The 25,846-nt window shown below is 44.6% G+C and overlaps 1 protein-coding gene across 3 annotated transcripts in view; it reads left to right on the forward strand.

Moving 5' to 3' along the window:
• Window positions 1–25,157, forward strand: part of STAMBPL1 (STAM binding protein like 1) — an 82,698-nt gene extending 57,541 nt beyond the window's left edge. For all 3 annotated transcript variants that reach the window (XM_073596362.1, XM_073596360.1, XM_073596359.1), the window contains 6 exons: window positions 1,747–2,098; window positions 5,289–5,413; window positions 8,289–8,426; window positions 16,553–16,665; window positions 19,494–19,593; window positions 24,872–25,157. In XM_073596362.1, coding sequence (XP_073452463.1) covers window positions 1,747–2,098; window positions 5,289–5,413; window positions 8,289–8,426; window positions 16,553–16,665; window positions 19,494–19,593; window positions 24,872–24,928 — 885 coding nt within the window. In that variant the 3' untranslated portion in view covers window positions 24,929–25,157. The remainder of the gene's footprint in view (window positions 1–1,746; window positions 2,099–5,288; window positions 5,414–8,288; window positions 8,427–16,552; window positions 16,666–19,493; window positions 19,594–24,871) is intronic.
• The last annotated feature ends 689 nt before the right edge of the window (window positions 25,158–25,846 follow it).

The raw sequence follows: 25,846 nt of genomic DNA on the forward strand, positions 1-25,846 counted from the left end.
TGGTGCCCTTTTGGTATTGCTTCTAGGTATTTGCAATAATCCCGCCTAAAAGAACTACATTTTGCCCCAGAGAAGGAGACTTCTGTAATAAAAACCATGGAAGGCTTCCCTCTCGGTGGGAAGGGGAATCGATCTTGTATCTGCCCCATGTAGTGTCCACAAGGCTGCCTGTAATTGGTACACCCTGGCTGTAGATCCTCTGGTCTTTCACCACTAAGGATGAGCTCCGGCGTGTTCGCATGCTGAACGTGCCGAGCCCGCCAGGTAGTCGGCACAGCGCAGCACTAATCACAGGTAAGGAGACATTTCCCGATCTCTGCAGCCGCACATCGGGAAATGTCTCACTGATTGTGATTAGCGCTGCGCCGTGCTGACTTCCTGGCGGGCTCGGCACATTCAGCATGCGAACACGCCGGAGCTCATCCTTACTTACCACCCATACACTCCAATTTATTTGTAACACCATTGCTTCTATACAAAATTAATTTTATATTTGTGGCTGTTGAGGCATCAATTGCAAATGGCTGTTAACACAAGTCAGATTTAAAGCAAGCCAGCCATTTTCATATTTAGAACAAAGCAACAGTTTTACTAGACAGAGCTTGTAAAGATCTAGTACTTTCCTTCCTTACACTCCCTTGCATCACTATTTGCCCATTTGTCCTAAAAAAAAAAAATGAAAAGAAGTGGAGCATGTGAGTCTCTCTCCTGTCTTGGACTTTGGGACGTTTGAGCAGTCAATCATTAGGCCCAAGCATTCTCCCATGAGCAGAAGCTTCCTACCCTTGTGTGAGCTCCAATCCAGTGTATAGTCAGAACTCACACAGTGATTTCGAGGGGACTCTGGCAGGAGATTTCGGTGGTGGGGATCCATGGAAGGGATGAACAAACTTTACTATGCCTGCTAACAAGAAGTGATGAGATGGGTTTGGTCCAAACTCAGTCTGAGTCCAGTTCAGCAGAACCCTTGAAAGCTGTCACATGATCGCACAGTCAGTAGCGCCTGGGGCATTCCCGGCCTGAAGTTGCATGCACACATTAAGACGGGGGTGTCTGCGACGTCATTGACCTAATATGTCCACATAGCATTTTGGCCATACTTGGACAATTATGTCACAAGTATCACCACCACTTTATGTAAGTGCAACTGCAGGGCGGAAATGCGCTGGGCGCTGTTGATTGGGAGGGGATTGTGGAGAGGATGCAATTGTGTGACAGCTTTCCATGGGTTCTGCCGAACTGGGTTTGGACTTAACTCTGCTCATCCCAAGTATCCAATGCACCATTACTAATTATAACTAATTAACTATCCTAAAACACTAAAATTTCTCAAAGATGAATATAACCTTACAGTTATTAGTAGCAGTGTTCTCTGTTCCTGGAATAAAAAAAGTTAGTCAATGGTGTGGATTTACTAAAGACAAATAGACTATGCACGTTGCAAGTGCAGTTGTACTCCTTTTCCCCAGAGCTTAGTAAATACTGTAAAGCTCTGATTTCCTCATCCACTCATGTGCAAGAAAAAAATGCTGTTTTTTTTGCACCAAATATGGTATTCTTTACAAAGTGAATCATTTCAACATTTACTAATGAAAATGAGTGCAACTGCACTTGCAAAGTGCACAGTCTATTTGCCTTTAGTAAATCCACCCCAAAAAGTCATTTTTTGAAGTGAAATCCAAAATCAAACCCTGCAATGCAATGGAATTGGTCTGGACATTCACAGCTGCTTTTACACTTTATCAGAACAAGAGGAAGGCAGAATGTCTGAAGAAAATGGAGCAGCAGCAGCTTATAGAGGCAGAAAAAAAGCGAGTGGCCCAGCTACGGCAGCAGCAAATAGAGACTGAACAATTCACCTTCTTTGAGGACCAGCTTCGAAAACAAGATCTGATCCGAGACCAGCAGAAAAATACAGATAAAGTCTCTGAGCAGACAGATGGTAGCGCAATGACTTGTTTTCCCTCTCCTAAAACCCACCCAATGTGCAATGTTTTTTCTGGAAAAGCTGGAAGGAATGACGCAGCCACATATGCGGGTCAATCACCTCCTATAAACAGAGCCTTAAGGCAAGCAGCCACTCTAAGTGCCGTTCAGAGTGAGTACTTTTATTTATGTGATCATTTTTAAAGCTGGATTTCCAGTTGGGGAAATTTTTATGTGTTGCACAGTTTACCAAAATCATATGCAGATTCAGGAGCATGTCAAGGTTGGTTATGTTAATGACAACACGCAAACAGGTTTGGTTTTAACAAACATCCAAGGTTTTAATACATTTATGTGAATCGTTTCATCTATGAAAGGATTTGTCATTCCAGCTAGCTATTGTTGTGATGCACACACTCACCTCTGCCAATCAGGATGGCCACGCTGGTACCATGCTGTTAGCATCTCTGCTTTCTTGGTCAGCTTCCAGCTCATTTCATAGAAGTAGAGGTGATGATGTTCACTGATTGTCCATTGGACAGGCTATAGACAGGGGATACAGAAAGCTGTACTGCTAAATCAGGAAATATGTCATCTGCCTGATTCTCCAGTGCTGCAAAGATGCATAAATCACAAGACTGGCTGACCAGAATCTTAATTCCTTTGGCAGGTGTGAGGGTTATGTCAAATGGGGATCACCTTCCCTGGGAAAAAGGCAGTCCAAACAACAGGTCTTTTCTTAAAAGTCTACCTTGTAGCCGGTTTTATTTAAAAGGTTGCATAAAAAACAAACAAAACAGAAAGTAAATCCTTGCCATCCAGGCACTAAACATTTCAGGTTCATATCTCACAGGTGAAGGGCTTCTCCCAGTCACCAAGAAAAAAAAACAAACGTTTTGCAAACCTTTTCCTTTCTCTTACAGAGCACTGTACATATGCAGCTCTTTCAGTTATTCGTTTCCCTAAACCCCAGGCTAGAGCAACCTCTTGCTCCAGTCCTGCTTCATTTATACCACCTGCTGTTGGTCACCAGTGGAAAGCAAAATCCGGTCCTGCACCAACTCTGCCAAGGTGGCCTGAAAAACCCAGACCGGATTCCATCTTCATTCCCTGCATATGAACGCATGTGAGGAGATACATTGCATCCATCAATCACCTCGCCTTTCCCATTGTCACACAGGTTAAACCATAAACATAAACCACAAGTATTTCCAGTATATACCTGTACTTACGCATTTACCCTCAATTTTTTAATGAACAAAGTAAATTGTTATACAATAATGTCTTAAATTGTGGAGTCTTCAGTTATCCAAGCTGATATGTCATCGGCTCTACGCCAATACGCTAGGTAACAAAATGCATCTGTAAATAAAAAATTCTGCATGAGCATCATGAGAATATTGTTAACCTAGTGATAAGGCCCGTACACATGATCGGACTTTTTGAAAACAAACATGCAAATTAGCTGTTTTGGGGCAACATCCGACCGTGTGTACGCTCCATCGGATAAACTTTTTCGGTTTTCATCGGACTTTTGTTGGCTGTGCGAATGGACATACTTTCCGGCAACAAAAGTCAGATGGAGCAAAGTCTGATCATGTGTACACAAAGCCATCGGACTTTTGTACAAACTACAGTACCTGCCCACGAGAATGTTTCCAGCGTGATCCCATCGCGCTTTTTCTCGGCGACAGGGTACTGTACATCTTGCGCTGGCTGCAATAGGAAAAACACATTTTCCTATTGCAGCGAGCGCGAGAGGGAATTCTCCTCTGGGAGCATACCAGGCCCTTAGGTCTGGTATGGATTTTAAGGGGAACCCCCTACGCCGAAAAACGGTGTGGGGGGTTCCCCCCAGAATCCATACCAAACCCTTATCCGAGCACGCAGCCCGGCCAGTCAGGAAAGGGGGTGGGGACGAGCGAGCGCCCCCCCCCCCCTCCTGAACCGTACCAGGTCGCATGCCCTCAAAATGGGGGGTGGGCGCTTTGGGGCAGGGGGGCGCCCTGCAGCCCCCTCCACCCCAAAGCACCTTGTCCCCATGTTGATGAGGGCAAGGGCCTATTCCCGACAACCCTGGCCCTATCGGAATCCCCCTTTAATAAGTGATGTCACCCGGTGACCACGCCCCATGCCTAATATAAGTTGTCGCGCACCTCGCACACGGCATTACAGTGGGAGAGAGCGTCGTGTCAACATCGGAAGAAGAGAAGAGGGAACAAGACGATAGAGAAGACCAGGCCACCGCTAGCAAAAGAGCGGCAAAAGAGCAGAAGATAGTGGAGGAGCCCGGCAGAAGAACCGGAGAGCAGGAGAAGAACCGGACACCGGGAGAAGAACCGCACACCGGGAGAAGAGAGCGGAGAAGTCGGAAGAAGACCCCCGAAGTCGGAAGAAGACCCCCGGAGCTGCCTAATAAATTACTTTAAAAACCTGTCTAGTGTCTTTTTCTATTGACACTTTTTTTTCCCCAGGTGAATGGGTAGGGGTACGATGTACCCCATACTCATTCACATAGGGTGAGGGGCCGGGATCTGGGGGCCCCCTTATTAAAGGGGGCTCCCGGGTTCCGATAAGCCCTCCGCCCGCAGATCCCGACCACCAACGGCCAGGGTTGTAGGGAAGAGGCCCTTGTCATCATCAACATGGGGACAAGGTGCTTTGGGGTGGGGGGCCCGCAGGGCGCCCCCCTGCCCCAAAGCGTCAACCCCCCCATGTTGAGGGCATGCGGCCTGGTACGGTTCGGGGGGGGCGCTCACTCATCCCAATCCCCTTTCCTGACCGGCTGGGCTGCGTGCTTGGATAAGGGTCTGGAAAGGATTTGGGGGGGGGCCCACGCCATTTTTTCGGCGTAGGGGGTTCCCCTTAAAATCCATACCAGACCTAAGGGCCTGGTATGCTCCTGGAGGGGAACCCATGCCAGTTTTTTATTTAAAATTTGGCGTGGAGTTCCCCCTCATGATTCATACCAAACAACTGTCGGCAATACTTGACGCTCATCGCGAAAGGAAAATACACATTTTTCCTTTTCGCGATGAGCGAGCCAGCTCGGCGCTGGCTCCCGCAACGGGGCTCGCAGGTGTCAAATCTCACCGATACAGAAGTTGACCAAAGGGTGGCAGTAAAGAGCTGAAAAACCACGTGATTTGGTGAAAGTTAGATGAAAAAGTCCTGCCGTGTGTATGCTTAATTAGTTTAAGGCCTACTCCCTTTGTACAAAAATCCACGGAAAAGTTTGTACAAAGTCCTATCGTGTGTATGAGGCTTTAGATAGAAAGGTGCACCATGTTCGCAGATATGATACCAGCTGGAAATCATTTTGTCCACATGAAAATAACTGTTTTCTTGTTTTGCTGTGTTAGATGAAATTGTGGAAGGCCTCCGAATGGTTGTTCTACCCAAAGATCTTTCTCAGAAATTTTTGCAGTTGGCGGATGCAAATACCACCCGGGGAATTGAGACGTGTGGGATTCTTTGTGGCAAGCTGGTATGACTTGTATTCAAATTTGTTCTAAAGAGATGCAGAAATATTGGATAAAATGATGGACTTAGGTCACAGTGTTAAACTGTCGAGGCTCCATTGACAAGTTGCCATTGTTCAGGGGCCTCAAAAAGATGTGGTCTCCAACTAAAAGCTGTGGTACTGTAAAAAATCTGAAAAAAAGTTGTGTGACCTTATTTAGAGCTATATTCAACAGGTTTACCATATCTGTTAATTTAAGGAATCTATAGACATTAGATGTTGGTAGAACTTGTAGGCTCCATCTGACTGCCTAATATTTGTAAGAAGTCTTTCCCCAAATGTATATGCTTGATTCTTCGACATATACGCACAGTTGGGCCCATGGATGAAGGTGGAGGTACACTTAGCAGACTCCCCAACATAAACTAGCCTTAAGCTGAGAAGGTAGACCGTTTTTTAGGATCTCCAGAGGTACACTCAGACACAAAATAAAATTTCTTTGATTTCTTTTAATGGATTGGGTGACTATCCTATTCAAGTGGGTAGACCATGAGTCAAGGGGAAAAAAGGCAAGGCAGGCAAGAAAGAAACTCTGTTCCAATCAGTTTTCGATATTCATCTGTCAGGCTAGCCTCAGTTCCTGCTCCCTTACTTTGCCAAATGATTCACCTGTTTTGCTGTCAACAGTGCTTAAAATATATTAACTAGAGTTCAGCTATAATTTGTGAGCCACTTATGTAAAGTCCATCTAATTCTTCTAGTCCATCTAACACTACCCTCCTCAGGCAGTGCTACTTTCCAAGGGTGACTGTTTCTTATACTTAGAAGAGCCAGGAAGTGTGTTACTGGCCAGATCACCAGGTGAAAATAAGGAAAAAATGCCTAAAAAAGAAATGCACCCACTACATTTAAGGATTGGTAAGCTGCAATATAGTACATTTTTGGTTTAATATGACTTTTATTATGATGGCGGTTGTCTAGAATTGTTGAAGTAGAATGTATCTGGTGAGTTTCCTACACATAGAGCATGCATCGTAATTTCAAGCAGACCTGCTTGGCTTGTTATGTATGGCAGGAACTACAAACTGTCTGGTCGATTTCATTATGTATATTTCAGTTTTTGGCACTAGTGCTCCAGGGATAAATGTGAAAGGCCATTAAACCATGGGGAGTTCAGTATATCTAACATTTCTCATTGCTTTCTGTGTCTGTTATGTCATGTGGAAGGAACATAGCATTTACTTCTCTGCATTTGATGGAGCTCTGTGTGACAGATATGTTCAGGCCTCTTCAAGTGTGTCAGATTGTTCTGACAAGCAGTAAAATAAGGAAAATAACTAGATCTATCAAACAGAAATGCTAGTACTGGGTATTGTAAGACAGCTAAAGCCTTTTTTATTGGTAGAAGCAGAGAACTTTGATTTAAATATGTTATTAGTAAAAAAATTATTTGACAAACAGACCAGCAATAATCAGTCAGATGGATATAGTTTTTTTTTTTTTTTTTTACCAGAGTAGAAATCCTAGATTAGTCTCTCCTGCATAATTTTAATGGAGAATGCTAATGCATACCAAATTCCCCAGCTTGCCTCACTAGGGTTTGGTTAAAAGAATGGAAGAGCCTTCTTTGGGTTGAGAAAAGTTCCCAGCTTTTTTCTGATGGTGGAAAAATCTTTAAATGGAACCCCTGTCATATTCTGGTTAATGTCCAGGCTTTTGAGAAGACTCAGAGTAATGAGCTAAAACAGAACCATTACAGAAAAAATGCAGTGGTCTCCAAACTGCGGCCCGGGGGGGCGGACGTGGCCCTTTGTTTGATTTCATCTGGCCTTTGGGACACTATTGCTCCTGCTGACACCTACAAAGGGGGCATAATTCTTGCCACTGACACCAACAGTGGGTCACTATTCATCCCACTGACACCAACAATGGGACACTATTTATCCCACTGACACCACTGTTAAATCAGGTTAGGGAGTCTCCAAACAAGACCATTCAGATGGGACAGTGAGCCCAAATCGATAAAAAGGAAAAAGGTGCTGTTTATTCCATACACTGTAGTGGAGAGACACAACACAGTTCTCAGCAATATAAGCAAATAAAGTGAACTTGTTTCTGAAGTTGCATCTACAGGCTATACAATTGTATACGTATGAATATGCATAAGGTCTAGGCGTGTTTTAGGTGTGACTGTATAGTTTAGTCCAATCAGAATTTATATCTTCTTAACAGCAAGGGAACAGTTAAGTAGGTGGTAACATCATGTGACTGATAGAAAGTGAAAGAAAACGTGGGCGCGGCCATGACAGTACTGGATCAGACCAGCTAGATAAGACAATCCATTTCTTGGAGCAAAAAGGGAGTAAACTGTTGCTTTTTATCTGGCGGTGAAGGTCATTATAGACTGAAAACTCTGTTTAAAAAATAAAACAAGCAAGGGACTTACACCAGCAATGGACCACTATTCCTCCCACTTACACCAACAATGGGGCACTATTCCTGCCACTGACACCAATGATGGGGCATTATTCCTCCCACTAAAGATGTTGCATTGTTTACTCCCACAGACATCAAGACATTTTCTACTCCCACTGGCCATAGTCGGGCCCCCATAAAGTCTGAGGGACAGTAAACTGGCCCCTTGTTTGGAAAGTTTGGAGACCCCTGCTTTAGGGTGACTACACTGCTGCTCCATAGATATGGTTTGGTGAGAGAGCATTGTCACCCTAGGACAGAAAGTATGTTAGTGGTTAGATCCAGTTGAAAAAAGCCTAAAAGAAAACAAATGCAACCACCACATGTAAGGACAGGTAAGATGCAATATAGCAAATGTTTGTTATTGGGTTTAGATGCACTTTTTAATTACTAACTTTGGTTGTTTGCTTGCCTTGTTTTACAGACACACGATGAGTTCATCATTACACACATAATTGTACCAAAGCAGTCTGCAGGTCCAGACTATTGTGACATGGAGAATGTGGAAGAATTATTTAATGTACAGGATCAGCACAATCTACTTACATTGGGTTGGATTCATGTAAGTGTTGCTTGTTGGTTGTTCTCAGAATATGAAAGGTTGTTATCCTGTAAAACTACTGCTAGATAATTTGTAAACTTACCCAGTCTAAAACTGCCTATAAGTGATCTGGTAGCTCCAAGCAATGTGACTTCTTAGAGCCTTACAAACGACAATTGTTTACTGTATGGGTGAACGGAAAAATGCTTTGGATGGAGTGATGAGGGATTAAAACCCCTGTTAGGGTTTTTTATTGCTGTCTCTGCCCATGTTGGGGAGATTTACACTTTACTGTTTGTTCTGGTGGCCAATGTCACTGGGACTTAAAGTGAGGGAAAAATCTTAAATTTTATGTAGTCACTGGACCGAGAATAGAAGGACATATTCCATTTGGGACACTTGATCTGATGACTGCAGTCTCGGAAAGAATTTACCTTACTTTGAAGACCTTTCATCTCGATTATGGTTGTGTCTTGAGCAAGACATGAAATGTGAAGTAAAATCTCCCAGAAGGGACACCACAAAAAAAGATGGATTGAATCATACTGTGTAACCACTTCAGCCCCGGACCATTTGGCTGCCTAAAGACCAGAGCACTTTTTACAATTTGGCACTGCACTGCTTTAACTGGTAATTGCGTGGTCATGCAATGTTGTATCCAAACAAAATTTGCGTCCTTTTTTTCCCACAAATAGAGCTTTCTTTTGATGGTATTTGATTGCCTCTGCAATTTTTTTATTTTTTGCGATATATAAACGTAAAAAGACCGAAAATTTAGAAAAAAAATGATATTTCTACTTTTTGTTATAAGAAAAATCCAATTTTAGTCATACATTTGGGCCAAAATGTATTCAGCCACATGTCTTTGGCAAAAAAAAAAACGTCAATGAGCGTATATTTATTGGTTTGCGCAAAAGTTATAGCGTCTACAAACTATGGTACATTTTCTGGAATTTACACAGCCAAGCACCACCTTCAGGCTTTCTAATGCCGCGTACACACGGTCGGACTTTTCGTCTACAAAAGTCCAACGGACGCTGACGGACTAAAGCTGGCTGGTAATCCGATCGTGTGTGGGCTTCTCCGGACTTTCAACAAACTTTTTCAGCCTCAAATCCGACGGACTTTAGATTTGAAACATGCTTCAAATCTTTCCGACGGACTCGAGTCCGGTCGAAAAATCCGCTCATCTGTATGCTAGTCTGACGGACAAAAACCCACGCTAGGGCAGCTATTGGCTACTGGCTATCAACTTCCTTATTTTAGTCCGGTGTACGTCATCACGTAAGAATTCGACGGACTTTTGTGTGATCGTGTGTAGGCAAGTCTGTTCGTTAGAAAGTCCGCCGCAAGTCCGTCGAAAGTCCGTCGAAAGTCTGTCGGACAGGCTGTCGGACTTTTGTAGCTGAAAAGTCCGACCGTGTGTACGCCCCATTAGGGTGTAAATTTTTGATTTCACTCCTCACTACCTATCAGTTTTGAAGGCCATAAAATGCCAAGAGCTCTCTTGCAGCTCTCATTTGTTTTTGAAAATGAAAGAAAAGAAAAATGTATTTTTTTTTTTCTTTTTTAAATTTTCAAAACTTTGTGACAAAAAGCGAGAGCTGCAAAATACTCCCCATACCTCTCAGCAAATAGCTTGGGGTGTCTACTTTCCAAAATTGGATCATTTGGGGGGGTTTTGTGCTATCTGGGCATTCCATGGCCTCCGAAACTGTGATAGGCAGTGAGGAGTGAAATCAAAAATTTAACCCCTAGAAAGCCTGAAGGCGGTGCTTGGTTTTCGTGGTCCCGTACGCGGCTAGGCTCCCAAAAAGTCTCACACATGTGGTATCCCCGTACTCAGGAGAAGCAAAAGAATGTATTTTGGGGTGTAATTTCAAATATGCATCATGGCATGTTTGAGCAATATATCATTTAGTGATAACTTTGTGCAAAAAAAAAAAAAAAAATGTGTCTTTTTCCCTCAACTTGTGTCAAAATATAAAATATTCCATGAACTTGACATGCCTCTCAGCAAATAGCTTGGGGTGTCTACTTTCCAAAATGGGGTCGTTTGGGGGGTTTTGAACTGTCTTGGCATTTTATAACAACATTTAGAAGCTTATGTCACACATCACCCACTCTTCTAACCACTTGAAGACAAAGCCCTTTCTGACACTTTTTGTTTACATGAAAAAATATTTTTTTTCTCCAAGAAAATTACTTTGAACCTCCAAACATTATATATTTTTTTAAAGCAAAGGCCCTACAGATTAAAATGGTTGGTGTTTCATTTTTTTTTTCACGCATTTTTTTTGGAAAAAAACACACTTTTTTTAATTTTAATGCACTAAAACACACTATATTGCCCAACTGTTTGATGACATAAAAAAGATGATCTTAGGCCGAGTACATGGATACCAAACACGACATGCTTTAAAATTGTGCAGCCGCGACAAACTGTATACATTTTTAAAAGCCTTTACAGGTTACCACTTTAGATTTACAGAGCAGGTCTACTGCTAAAATTACTGCCCTCGATCTGACCTTTGCGGTGATATGCATGGTGCAATTGCTGTTTACATATAACGCCAGACCAATGCTTGCGTTCACCTTTGCGCGAGAGCAGGGGGGGGACAGGGGTGCTTTTTTTTTTTTTTTTTTTTTTTTTTTTTTATTTTGCTGTTTTATTTTATTTTTAAACTGTTCCTTTTCATTTTTTTTTTTTTTTATCATTTTTATTGTTATCTCATGGAATGTAAATATCCCCTATGATAGCAATAGGTAGTGACAGGTACTCTTTTTTTAAAAAAAAAAATTGGGGTCTATTAGACCCTAGATCTCTCCTCTGCCCTCAAAGCATCTGACCACACCAAGTTCGGTGTGATAAAATGCTTTCCCAATTTCCTGGCGCTGTTTACATCTGGCGAAATTTAAGTCATGAAATGCTCGTAGCTTCCAGTTTCTTAGGCCATAGAGTTGATTGAAGCCGTTCTGGTCTCTGATCAGCTCTGTGGTCAGCGGGCGGAACCACCGGCTGCATTCTTAGGTTGCCTGTTGGGACAGGAGATCCAGAGAAAACCATGGAAGACGGTGGGGGGGGGGGCATTCCCTTCCACTGCTTGTAAAAGCAGTCTAGTGGCTAATTAGCTGCTAGGATTGCTTATACATGTATGCCGACCGCTGGCTGAAAAGAATGATACCAAGATGATACCTAAACCCGCAGGCATCATTCTGGTATAACCACTCAAAGTCCAGCAACATACCAGTACATTGCTGGTCCTTGTTGGGCATATATTGTAATCTTTTTTTTTTATGCAGTCTGTGGGCTGAACGAAAAAAAGAGATTGATCGGTGGGTATGCCCACCAATAGAATACCTCCCTTCATCCACCCACTTCTAATGATGGGCATACATGCACCATTTTTTTTTTTAACTGTGGTGGTAAAATCACCTCCTACAGCGCTGGAGTCATGGCTTTATGTATCGTGGGAGCAAACGCTGTTGCTGTCAAGATAAATAAATCAGTGCTGCAGCTGAATGGCCTAAAAAATATATGCCGAAGCATGGGGGCATCCGCCCCAATAGTTAGGAGCAAATCGCTCCTCCATCCGTGCTGCCCCCATGCTTCAGCATATATGCTCTTTTTTTTAGGTAGGGGTACCAGGGAGGACATACGGAAAATGCCTCTCATGCAGCCGGCTTACTGCATTTGGATTGGGAAGGTGAAAGATTGGGAAGGTGAGGTGGAGCACCGTCTGGAAACAGAAGGGCTCTGAAGATCTCTTCCTGGAATTTAAGGAAGGATCCAGTCCATCCTGAATCTCTGTATATAAGCTCTGTATATATGAGCAAAGCCAATTGAAACTAGTATATAGACACTTTTTTGTACCAGTGTCTGGCCTTACGGGCAACTAGGTACGGCGCCAACAACTGGTTGTTGAGGTCCACCCCTCCCATATTAAGGTTATATTCGTGGACACAGAGGGGTTTCTCCACAACACCAGTCATGGTAGAAATTTGGACAGTCGTGTCTGCGTGAAGGGAGGACAGAACAAAAAAATTCTTATTATCCCTCCACTTCACAGCGAGCAAGTTATTACACTTCAAGCAGGCTCTCTCCCCTAGCCTAAGATGGGAATCTACAAGCCTCTGGGGTAAGCTCGGCGATTAGATCGCCTGGTGCCAATCTGATAATCAAACAAGTGACTAAAAAGTGGCACGCTCGTGTAATAATTGTCCACATACAAATGGTACCCTTTTCTGAATAAGGGTAACACCAAGTCCCACACAATCTTGCCAGCGCTCCCTATGTAATCTGGGCAGTTTGGCGGCTCTACGTGACTATCTCTTACCTCGTAAACCATAAAACTATATGTATAGCCTGTGGCCCTGTCACAGAGCTTGTACATCTTAACCCTGTATCTGGCACGCTTGCTGGGAAGATACTGTTTGAAAGACAAGCGGCCAGATGTACGACCAGGGTGTACTAGGCCGCTGGTGCTTGCCAGTTCACCAGAAGGATGAGCGGCACTAGTACTTCTCTGCTCCACACGAGAGCCCTGCGGTTCTTGCACCTCAACAACATCAGAAGAAGATCGGGGTCTGGTATGCCTGACCTTCACAGGGACCACAACTCCGTTGTCAGAGCTATCTATCATGGAGCCGCTGTCGTCTACAGGATCGTATTCTGAGCCTGAATCTGACAGATGAGTGACTTCCTCTTCACTATCTGTCATGCTCAGAAACGTGTAAGCCTCTTCACTAGTGTACCTTCGATTTGCCATTTTGGGCTCTAAATTTACTGGTACACTAGTGAGACTCACAGGAAAAAAAGCTCCTAGGCTGTCAGCAGCTGTATCAAACGCTACCAAAAAAATCTGTTAGCGCTCGCAGGGATCAGGCCTGACTCTGCGAACGCTGCAGTTATCTGTTTAGTGTTTTGTAAGTGACAGTGATCGATCGATACTGCACTTGGGTGGGCTGGGCTGAGCTGGGCGGAGGGGCACAACGCAGGTGCTAGCAGGTATCTGGGCTGATCTCACTAACTGCGTTTTTGGGAACCCTAAACTGCTGGGGACGCTAGTATAGATCTGATCAGATATTGATCCGTTCAGATACTATACCACTAAGGGAGGTGTATGCTGCGTGCGTGGATGTTGGCGCTACTGAATCTGACGCTGCCTGGGGCGATGCAGACCCTAACTGACCTTAAAACCTAATTGATATCACCCACCGGGCGATCAGGGGGTTAAACCTTTATTAGGTAATAAACGGCGGGTATAAAAAACAAACTAACCAGCGTCACCCGTAACACTTATACAGTGATCACTGGTGAAAGGGTTAACTAGGGGGCAATCAGGGGGGTTAAAACCTTTATTAGGTAGTATATGGGGGTAACTGACGCTATAAAAAGCTGACCGTGAACCTAACCAACTAACAGGCTAATTAGCGTCACCCGTGACACCAATACAGCGATCAGAAAAATGATCGATTAGTGACAATGATGACAGGGGGTGAAAGGGTTAAGGGGGGGGCGATGAAGGGGTTAAACCTTTATTAGGGGGGTTAGGGGGGTACCCTAGACCTAAGGGGCCTAACAGTCACAAAATGACACCAATGCAGTGATCAGTAAAAAAATGAAAACTGCTATTGGTGTCACTGTGACAGGGGGCGATTGGGGGGTGATTTATGTGCCTATGTGTACTGGTGTTAGTGTGGTGTTGGTGCAAACTCACATTGATGTCTTCTCTCCTCGGGCTCCCTGACGAAAAGACCGACACGAGGAGAGATTACATCACTTCCTCTGCTTCTGTTTACATTTCAGAAGCAGGGGAAGCTTCCCATTCATCAGGAGGGATCATGAGGGGGTGGCCATGAATCAGTGGCCTCCCCCTCAGGACGGATCGCTCGTGCAACGATGCTGATTGCCTCGGGCACTGGGTGCAATCGTGCCCCCTGCCCGCGGGAGGGGAGTAACATACAGGTACGTTACTCTGCCTTGCCGTGCCATTCTGCCAACGTATATCGTTGTGAGGCAGTCGGCAAGTGGTTAAAAGCTGAAAAAAATACCCTTGCATTGCAACCCTGCCCACTACAAAGGTTAAATGGGTTGTAAACCCTCAAGAGTTTACAACAAAAACCTTCTGTGCTGCAGCCCCCCAGCCTCCCGTTTTACTTACCTGAAAGCTATCATCCTCCGTCTGGCAACGAGCACACCAGATCTAGCTGATGTCTCGTGTCCTGATTGGATAGATTGATAGCAGCACAGCCATTGGCTCCAGCTGCTGACAATCAAATCCGATGACACGGCGCCGGGGGGCGGGGCCGAGTCCTGCATTCTGTGTGAATGGACACATATGCGGAACTCGGGAGCGCGCACGCACTGGTGTCCACCAAGGAGAGTGCTTCTCCAACGTGGACACTCGATGCGGGGAGGAGCCACCAGCGCCGCCAGACCCCAGAAGAGGATGACCGGGGCCACTCTGTGCAAAACGAACTGCACAGTGGAGGTAAGTATGACATGTTTATTATCTTAATAAAAAAAAAACAAGGGTTTACAACCCCTTTAAAGTATAACTAGAGATGGATTTAGTTGGTTGGTTGTCCCCAGAAAAGTAATAAAAGGGAAATCCTGCAATGGGGACACTATTTCTGGTGACCTGGGGATCCATAAGAGATTCCCTTAAATTTGCAGCTATTTCCTCTCATTTCCTGTTTTGGCTATTGGACAGGATTTGAAGCCGCAGTGTGAAGATCCCTGTCTTAAAGTATGAGTAGTTTAGTAGCTGCTCACCAGAGACTCCCTTGCTGGAAGTAGACTATTGGTGAAGTGCTTCACATTTGTAGCTGGTACACAGATCACCTTTTGCTCTCCTTGCTTAAAGCAGAGCTCTACCCAAAAGGGGAAGTTCCGCTTTAAGCACTCCTCTCCCCTCCAAATATGCCACATTTGGCATGTCATTTTTTTGGGGGGGAGTGGGTACCTAGTTTTGACAGGTACCTGCTCCCACTTCCGCTCGAGCCGCCTAGGCGAGGCTTCGGGCGGCCGCATTGCTGGACCGTGGAACAGGTAAGTGTGTGTTTTATTAAAAGTTAGCAGCTACATTTTTTGTAGCTGCTAACTTTTAATAAACACAAAAATTAGTGGAACTTGCTTTAACCAGTTTTTTAGCAAAATATAGACACCTTGATCCTAATGTACCAGTCAGGAAAGTTCACATTCAAAGTAAATTTTTACTTTCCAAGTGAATGAGGAGAAACAAAGTGAACAATCACTTTGCAAAGAATACCCAATCATGTGCCAGGAAAAGTCCTGTTTTTATCTTCCCTTTATCGTGATTAGGTTGTGTGTTTTTTTTTTTTTTTTTTTTTTTCACTATGTTTCCTAAGCTAAGGGAAAATCCACTCTCACAGTGATAAATAACTTTGAACATGCTCAAGTCCTTTAGTAAATTTCACTGAGTTCCTTGAGTACACTTCTACAAATACCCTGTGTTTAATACAAGTGCCCAGGGTTTGCATAATTTAACCTTAAAGCTGGGGAAAAGTGGCTTGCATTAATACAAAATGGAAAGTCAATGTATTCAAAGCAGGCTGAGAGCTGCAAGGTATAATTGTATTGAAGGTTAGGCCCACTGAAATCTGAGATTTTGCTTCTTTGTAGATGCTGGACGCTAGTTTAAACCATCTTATATGTCTTTTTTTTCAAAAATCTATTAGATGGGTATAACGATCACAACATACAGGGGTATACAATGTGCTATTAACATAAACGCAAACACACACTTGAACTGGATCAGTCGAACTGGATGGTCTTTTGTTAACCTCACCTACTATGTAACTATGTCTAATACTTGGTTGTATCTCTAAGACTTTCTAGATGTGTTTTAAGTTTCTGTGTCTGTTCACATGCTGTGGCCCCTTACAAGGAGTTCCACTTCTAATTTTTATGCTCAGTAATACAACAGGAGGAGTGTAAACACCCAAAGGTGGGCAAGAACCGGGGAGGGTAGAAGCAGAGTCGGGAACTATAGTATGGAGTCCTGAAAAGTGCCATCTCTGCCCTTCAGACTCCATTTATAACTGAAATATCACTTTTAGATGGACTGGCCCTTCAGTTAAATGCATTAAACATTTGTTAAAATCTTGACTTTTTCTTGCAGACGCATCCAACCCAAACGGCTTTCCTGTCCAGTGTTGATCTTCACACTCACTGCTCCTACCAGCTCATGCTACCTGAAGCTATTGCTATTGTTTGTTCCCCAAAGCACAATGAGTATGTCTATTGCATGATACGTACAGTATATAATTAAACTATGTACCTGCAAAACTACCGTATATACTCGAGTATAAGCCGAGGCACCTCATTTTACCACAAAAAACTGGGAAAACTTATTGACTTGAGTATAAGCCTAGGGTGAGAAATGCGCAGCTACTGTAAGTGGAAAAGAGGGTCAACAATGCCCATTTGCAGGCCTCACTGTGCCCATTTGCAGTCATAGGTCCCCCGAACTTCAAACTCAGTAGTTAACGGTTCCTAGATGCCCCCTAGCTGCAGCCAAAATTTGGGGTCTCTGGACCCAAAGGGTCCCGAAATGACATTGATGCAGATGGACACAGTTGACCGACTTTGGGGCTCCGTATCTTGGGGCCACTTAGTTCTAGGAACCCCAAATTTGGTGTGCAAACCCAGTGGAACTAGCACCACAATATATCCAAAGCTGGGGTTCCTAGCATCAAGTGGCCCCATATCTCGGGGGCCACTTGGTGCTAGGAACTCCAGCTATGGATATGTTGTGGTACTAGTTCCACTGGGTTTGCACACCAAATTTGGGGTTCCTAGCACCAAGTGGCCCTGAGATACGGGTCCCCAAATTCGGTTCGGAAAATGTCCTTTTCTGCTGCAGAAAAGTGCTTGACTCCAGTATAAGCCGAGGGGGGCATTTTCAGCACAAAAATATGTGCTGAAAAACTCAGCTTATACTCGAGTATATACGGTATATATTCTATGTCATTTTTAATGTAACAGCCAATGTGTTGTGTTATTGTAACATAGAGAGTCAATTAAAGCAAACGTTTCACTGTAACTCACTGTGAGCAGGCAGGCTGTTACTGCAGAAATGTCCCTTCTGCAATAAACGTACACCTACCTGCCTGCCTGATCACAGCAATCCCCGAATGTAATCTGAGCTGCACATGCACAGCTCAACTTACAGCAGTCAGCCCGATCCTGTGTGCCTGGATGAGTAGCTCCTGCGGATGCGTACTGGCCAAAGAAGAGACCCGAAAAATGGCACACGGAAAGATGCTGGCACCGGAGGGACTGTTGGAAAGGTGAGTATCTCTGCCTTTAGTTCTGCTCTAAAGCTAAACTCCCGGTATTATCCTTATTACATACTTACATTGGTCCAGCTTTATGTAAGTATGCATATTTCTTACCTGGGGAACCACTGTGGAAGTTAACAATGGCTGTGAAAGCTGGTAGCACCCCTACGGTGATAGTTGCAGTCTTCCAGGTCATGTTCTGAGATGCTGTCCCACTGCATACTGACTGTAGGATTCCTTGTTCAGAACTGCTGCCATTTTCCTAATACCTTGTGAATACAAGGCATTTTCTAATTGGACGCAGTAAAGAGGAGGAGGGGTGATGTCATAATCTCCGCCTCATCCAATCAGAGAAAGCATTGTATTCACTGAAAGAAATCCTGAGCAAGTGACCCCCTGCAATGTACATATGCAATTAAGATCATACTTGGGGTTCAGCTCTAACTATTTTATAAGAAACCAGAGCTGTGGGGTTAAAGTAGCACCTTTTTATATTTAAACAAACTCAAGGCAAGCTGCTAGATATACAGAATTTATACAGTACATGTATGGAAGCTGTAATGCTTGCCAAAAGCATTTGCATTCGTCTATCCAGTCCTGATATTTAGATAGCTCTGTCATACAGTACAGTCCTGTCTGGCAGGGAGAAGACCTGAATTTTCTCTGCTGCAATTTAGTAACACTTAAAGCGGAGTTCCACCCTAAAGTGGAACTTCCGCTCATCGGATTCCTCCCCCCCTCCGGTGCCTCAATTGGCACCTTTCAGGGGGGAGGGGGGTGCAGATACCTGTATAATACAGGTATCTGCACCCACTTCCAGGAATAGCTAGCCATAAATGCCCGCACCCCCCCCCCCTCCCCGTTGTGTTGTGGGAAACACACAGTTCCCACAACACAACGGGGACCAGACTCGCGCATACGCATTAGGGAACCGGGCAGTGAAGCCGCAATGCTTCACTTCCTGATTCCCTGACCGAGGATGGCGGTGGGGGCGGCCGAGAGACGAGCGATCGATCGGCTTTGGCTGCCGACATCGCTGGACCCTGGGACAGGTAAGTGTCCATTTATTAAAAGTCAGCAGCTGCAGTATTTGTAGCTGCTGGCTTTTAATATTTTTTGTTTAAGGTGGAGCTCCTCTTTAAGCCTAGTACACACCACTAGTGTTTTTTTTTTTTGTTCAATCCACTGGGTTGAATGAAACAAAACTAACAGATTCGGTCAGAGCCACTGTACTAACAATGCAATGTTTGTACAGCAATCTTCCCTGCTGTTCTATTGTGTACTGACAGGGGGACGGCCGCCCTGCCAGAACACTCTGATCAGCATTCCCAGCCATTCACTGAGAACGCTGATTGGGAGACGGTCGGCTGCTGGTTTTCTATCATGGCTTCTGTCGGACCGGCAGCCATACACACGAGCCGCATGTTGGCCAGGTTTTTATTGAACTAACCGATGTCACCCGACATTCGGCCCGTGTGTACTAGACTTTAATTGTTTTCCTTCCCCAGTTTATGATTGGACTGTAAAAAAAAAGGAGCAGCACAGTCATGAGTTAATCTCTCTGCTCTCCCCTTCTGTCAGCATGCTCCTTGCACTGTAGCACAACTGATTGGTATCTTAAATCCTGCTTTCATAAGTGTCTATTATATGTGCATGATTTCAGCTTTAAGACTTTTGTACTTTTTTATTTTACTACATTGTTGAACAGCTTCATTTTTCCAACAGTTTTATGTTTCTTTTGATGATCAGAATAACATATTTTTCTTTCTCCCTTTTCAGCACTGGAATATTTCGACTTACTAATGCTGGCATGCTGGAAGTGTCTGCCTGTAAGAAGAAAGGTTTTCATCCTCACAGCAAAGAGCCCAAACCATTCAATGTAAGGGAATGTTAAGCAGTGACATGGCTTGTGTGTTGGGGAGGGTAGTGTGGTGAACATGGTGTATTGTTTGCAGCAGGCGATCAGATAAGGACAGTGCAATCTTAAGATGCCCATAAAGATTAGATGACTAAATTAAGTTCTCATATGAAGTGCTGCCTTAGGCACTACTCCCACTGAACTCTGCCTTCTCCTTACAGTGGCTGGTTTTCATAGTATAAACACTGGACCCAGTTCTGCATCCCTATGCTGTTTAATTAGCATGAAGACATTATTCAAAAGGCCATACAAACAGTGGTTATAAAATACAAGAATCCAAAGTAGCCAATAGCGGTTCAGCTTACTAGGGAGATCTTTAACCACTTGCCTACCGGGCACTTACACCCCCTTCCTGCCCAAACCATTTTTCAGCTTTCAGCACTGTCACAACTTTGAATGACAATTGCGCGGTCATGCTACACTGTACCCAAACACATTTTTTTATCATTTTCTTCACACAAATAGAGTTTTCTTTTGGTGGTATTTAATCATTGCTGGTTTTTTTATTTTTTACCAAAGAAAAAAAAAAGTCCAAAAATGTTTAAAAAAAATGTTTTTTACGTTTCTTTTTTTTCTGTCAGTAAATTTTGTAACAAAGTAAGTTTTCACCTTCCCTGATGGGCTGAACTGGTGGGCACTGATGAGGCGTCACTTATGGGCACTGATGAGGTGGCATTGATGAGGAGGCACTAATATGCACTAATATGCCGCACTTATGGGCACTCATAGGTGGCACTGATGGGCACTGATAGGCAGCACTGGTGGGCGGCACGGATAGGCGGTACAGATGGGCATTGATGGGTGGCACTGATGGACATTGATCAACAGCAGTGATGGGCATTGATTGGCAGCACTGACTGGCATTGCTAATGGGCACTGATTGGTGGCACTTGTGGGCACTGATTGCTGCCACTGATGGGCACTGTATGCTGGCATTGGTGGGCACTGTTTTGTGACACCTGTATTTATTTATTGTAATCAGTGCCCTGATTACATCCCTAGATGTCCCCCTGATCGCTGCGCTGCGTGCCCCCGCGAGCGGCCGTTCTGGGACACCGTCATATGATGTTGTCCCAGAACGAAAGCTGCGCCGCCCCGCCATCATTTAACGGTGGGCGGGCAGCAAGCAGGTAAAGATGAATGGTGTTTGGTTGCAATGGGTTACTACACATTGTATGCTCTCATCATACCTTGGCTTGTTACATTTTGAACCAGGGCCAGCTGCGGCCCGTCCATTAGGGACGCACGGCCGCCCCCCCATCCATGTGTAGCGCTACCCCTGGAGGAGCCACTTAAGTATAATTGGTTCCGTACTCAGCCCCTCTGGTACACCTAGCAAGCAGTGTAAGTGCAAACACAGTAAAACAGACACAAATGCAGTGAACAGGTTTGTTTACTGGGAGACTTTATACAATCAAACAAGCAGTAGTCTGATAACTCAATAATCAAAAATGGCAAACTGTGATCTTTAACGGTGTAAGTCAAAAGCAAATACAGACTTCAAAATAGCACCAAACAACGTAAATGGCTCTAAACTGGCCTATGCACTTAGGCATAAAGGGGAACAAATCTGGCTTAACAACAGTCCGTCTGTTTCCCTCAAATCTTGAAATCACAGACCCAGGCAAGGAACATGTGAGGCAATAGGCCACAAATGCAAACTATCACTTTAACAATTAACGTGAGAGTTCCTCTTTAAAGGTAATCAGTGGAATCACTAAATTACTGATTCTGAAAGAGTAACAGAAAGAGTCTTCACAATGGAGATATCCAGAATCTTCCACTAGCCTGGCGTTGGTGCGTGGTGCAGGATACAAAGTGTACTTGAAAGCATCCTGGTTTGGCAAAATGGAATGTAGGATGTTATCAGTATCCTGGTAAAGCAGATGAAATGTAGTAACTGTTCAGCAGGGTGTGAGTGTTCCTACCAATGTGGGCACTGGTGAGGCAATGTTGCCTGCATACAGTGTCTTTAAAATGGGCAAATTGCCCGCTCACCAGTCCTGCGACCAAAGGATCAAGCAACAGGTTCCCGGAAAGGCCCGACTGGCCACCTCATAACCGAAACAGCCCACGCCCTTAGCAACGCCTGGAGATGCACCCGGGTTCCATCACCATCCGGCTCCTGGAGCTGTGGCAGGATCAACATACCGACCTCTGGAGATGTGGCAGGATTAGCAGATCATTGCAGGTCCCCTTGATCCATCTCTTTCGTTCTCTCTCTCATGGTGATCTCCCCTCAGACCCACAAGATGGAGTCCTTCCCCAGCCTATCTGTAATAGAGCAGGCTGGGATTTGTAGTTCTGTCCCCTTTAAGAGCAAATAGGGCCGCCTGGTAATGAGACTTAATGTCCCATGGTCCTTTGCTGCTGCTGGGGCGGCTGCTGATTGGCTCCTTGCTGCTTCTACTTCATTGGATCCCTCCTTGCCAATAGGGACAGAGGGGAGGAGGCAGAGCGGCCAGATGCCTGTGTGTGAGAGGAGAGGGAGGAGGGAACCTCCCACAGGAGCTGGCAGGCATGCTCTCCCTGTGTGAATAGCCCGTGTAATTCCGGCGGTGGCCAGCTTGGTAGGTAAGCGCTACACATGCGTCCGGCCCCCTAATCTACATTCGGGGCGCCGGATGCATGGAGGGGGGTGTTTTTTTTTTTTTTTTAAAGCACATGATTAGATCCAGAGGCTCTAATAGGCTTAAAAAAGGGTGGGCTCTGGACGCAGAGCACTGCGCTCTGAGCCCACCCAGTTGTGTAACAATAACGAATGAATATTCGCTATTGCCACACTGATCCTCCTCCCAGCCAATCAGGAAGCGTGTCCTGAGACTCGTCACCCGATTGGCTGAAAAGACAGGCAATTTTATTGGACGCCTAGGAGGGAGGAGACGCACGGCGGAAGCCGCCGTGATGCAGAGGAGGAGAAGACCGATGGAAGCCACCGCCCGTAGGAGCGCTGCCCATCCCCCCCAAAAAAAAACAGCCACCACTGACCAGGGCACAGAGCATGTCGGGCATTGCTCACAAACAGCGGCTCAATTAGAACTACTAGAAATACTTAGACTTACTTTCCTCCTGTTTTTACAAAAAATAAATAATAACTAAGATTAGCTCCCTGCAGCAGTACAGCCTTTAGGCCTTTAGGCCTCTTTTACACAGGGGGCTGGGGGGGCAGTAAAAACAAGCCATTGAACCATCTTTTTTCAGCCCTCAAGCTGTCCCCCTAAAGGCCACAATACAGCCAGGGATGCTGTTCACATGCCGCTGCTGCACTGCTTTGTAAACTTAACAAGCCATGTTGAGTTGACAGGTGGCACTAACTGGCATATAAAATTGCCATTTTTGTTTTATTAATGCGAGCAATGTAAGAACATGTATTTGACTTGGTATCCATCTCTATTAATCTCCTATACAACAGAGCTCAAATTGGGAGAGGGAGGGGCAGAACTAGGAACCAATTAGGTGCAATCTACGGTTAGAACCCAAGGTATTGTCGACCGGTATATTCAGCCCAGCTTGCAATGGAAACCAGCTGAATGGCATGCAAAAGAATGGCAGACCTTCAGTTCCGAAATCAGCTTGTGTTGTCCTAGGTTAAGGGTCTCCAAACTTTCTAAACAAAGGGCTAGTTTACTATCCTTCAGACGTTAGGGGGGCCGGACTAGGGCCAGTGAGAACAGAAAATGTCCTGGCGCCCAGTGGGAGTAAACTATGCCCTATCTTTGGTGTCGGTGGGAAGACTACTGCCCCATTGTTAGTCTCAATGGAAAGAATCCTGCCCCATCATTGGTGGCCCCTCCTTGGTGTCAAGGGAAGGAATAGTGGCCCATCGTTGGTGTCAGTGGGAGGAATAGTGGCCCATCTTTGGTGTCATGGGGGAGGAATAGTGGCCCATCATTGGTGTCAGTGGGAGGAATAGTGGCCCCTCATTGGTGGCAGCGGGAGGAATAGTGGCCCCTCTTTGGTGTCAGCGGGAGGAATAGTGGCCCATCGTTGGTGTCAATGGGAGGAATTGTGGCCCATCTTTGGTGTCAGTGGGAGGAATAGTGGCCCATCTTTGGTGTCAGTGGGAGGAATAGTGGCCCATTGTTGGTGTCAATTGAAGGTATTGTGCCCTTTTGATAGTGCTCTATTGTTGGTATCAGCGACAGGAATTATACACAATTGTTGGTGTCAGTGGATGGAATGGTGCCCCAAGGGCCAGATAAAGGCTAGCAAAGGGTTGCATCATGCCTCAGGGCCACAGTTTGGAGACCTCTGTCTTGGGTTGATACGTCTATAGCCCTACCTATTCCCCATTGAAGGACAGCAACTCCTATTCAAACACTTGCTGTAGACTCATTGTAGGCATGCCTCAGGCAGCAGCGAGTCTCTGCCTCCACTTACTAGCAATGGATACTGTATGGAATAGCAGTCACATGAACACTTAAAAAAAAAAAATCACCAGGATTAAGATCTTTAGAGTTTGGTTTAAATATAATGTAAATGAAGATATTACATTTATGTTATTTTATAATGCAATGAGCAGTTTAGTATTCAGATACACTTTAGTCCAACTGCAGGAAATCTGAAAATTCCCCCTTGCAGCAGGGCTGTGCCTGCAGTACAAGAGTTAATCGCTTGATTAGTCTTAAGGTGAGTAAAAGCACTTTTACTTACTTGACAACGCTCCCCTCATGCTCCGGCAGTGGAATGTCCCTTGGCATTGACCCGTCCAGTGCAGGACTATGGACCCTCCATCTTTCTTGATGACATCAGGACCTTAGAGTGTTATAGCATGGAAAAGATGCTGTAGGGATCAGTCTAGCAGTACGGAGGATCAGGTAAGTAAATCTTTTCTTTGTCCCCTAGAACAAATCAGTAACATTCGCAGTGCGGGCGCAGCCCCAGTTCAAGGGAGTATTTTCAATCCCCCGGAGTTGGGCTTTAACTGTAGCAGAGAAACATCAGGGTTGTGCTGTGTAAATCTTAGGACTGGATGGACAGTAATCCAGATCTTTTGGCAGGTAAAACAACCCACATGTACAGCATATATCTGTGCATTTAGTTTGCCTGGAGTTCAGCTTTAAAAAAAAAAAAAAACCCAGACAAATAAAAAGTAGAGTGCTGTCTAATCTATGCTGGAGGAATACTACTCACCTGTGTTTTCGAATGTATCATTTAACTGAAATGCTAATGACCAGAGCCTGCTAGAACTCTACAGCCAACGTCATTTTAATCATTGATTTTCTGTGCTCTCATCCAGGTGTGCAGACACGTGATTGTAAAAGATGTGAAAATTACAGTTCTGGATCTGAGGTGATGGTTCCTGCCATCTTTTGTGCTAGCAGTTCTCAACCGTAACAAGCGGACTGTTTTTCTAATTTATCATTTTTAAATGTGATGATTTCATATTTATTGCTCCTGCCCATTTTGGATTCTTTTTTAGTTTCAATTAGAGTGGCCTGCGTGGTCATAGAAGTGAAACATGTACCATCTATGTTCATATGTAGATCACAAGAGGCCTCTAATTAAAAGTATGCTTCCATGAATAGTGTTGGACTATTTCTTTATTGGCTTTTTTCCCCTTTAAGATGTTATATTTTAACATAAAGTTTTTTTCGTGCTTTCATATGCATTTTTAAGCCAACAACACCCTATGAAAATATGTATGCAATCAAATTTGCAAGTGATACAGTAGAGATTGTGATCATTACACAGCGAGCCTTACTCCGTGCAGATGTTTTCCTGCTGTGGAACCACAATGTGAACCAGGCCTTAAGCACCAGCAGACTGAGCGTGATCATCACTGGGGCAGGTTATCTGAGCAGGGAATCATTTACACAAACACACTGTGGGGGTTATTTACAAAAGGCAGATCCACTTTGCACTACAAGTGCAAAGTGCACTTGAAATTGCACTGAAAGTACACTTGGAAGTGCAGTCACTGTAAATCTGAGGGGTAGATCTGAAATGAGTGGTTTTATGAGTGATTTTATTGCCAATCATGTTTCTAACTAAAATGCTGTTTTTTCTTTTCCTTGCATGTCCCCCTCAGATCTACAGCAACTGCACTTTCAAGTGCACTTTGCACTTGCAGTGCACTTGTAGTGCAAAGTGTATTTGCCTTTTCGTAAATAACCCCCTGTATGTGTTGTCATGGAAACATGCTCCATTCACAGCATCCATTGTCGCATCACTCGCTGCTATGCCCAGACAGGAATGTAGCAATTTACACTGT

Source organism: Aquarana catesbeiana, linkage group LG08, assembly GCF_042186555.1.
Source record: "Aquarana catesbeiana isolate 2022-GZ linkage group LG08, ASM4218655v1, whole genome shotgun sequence".
In the NCBI taxonomy this organism is placed as follows: Eukaryota; Metazoa; Chordata; class Amphibia; order Anura; family Ranidae; genus Aquarana; species Aquarana catesbeiana.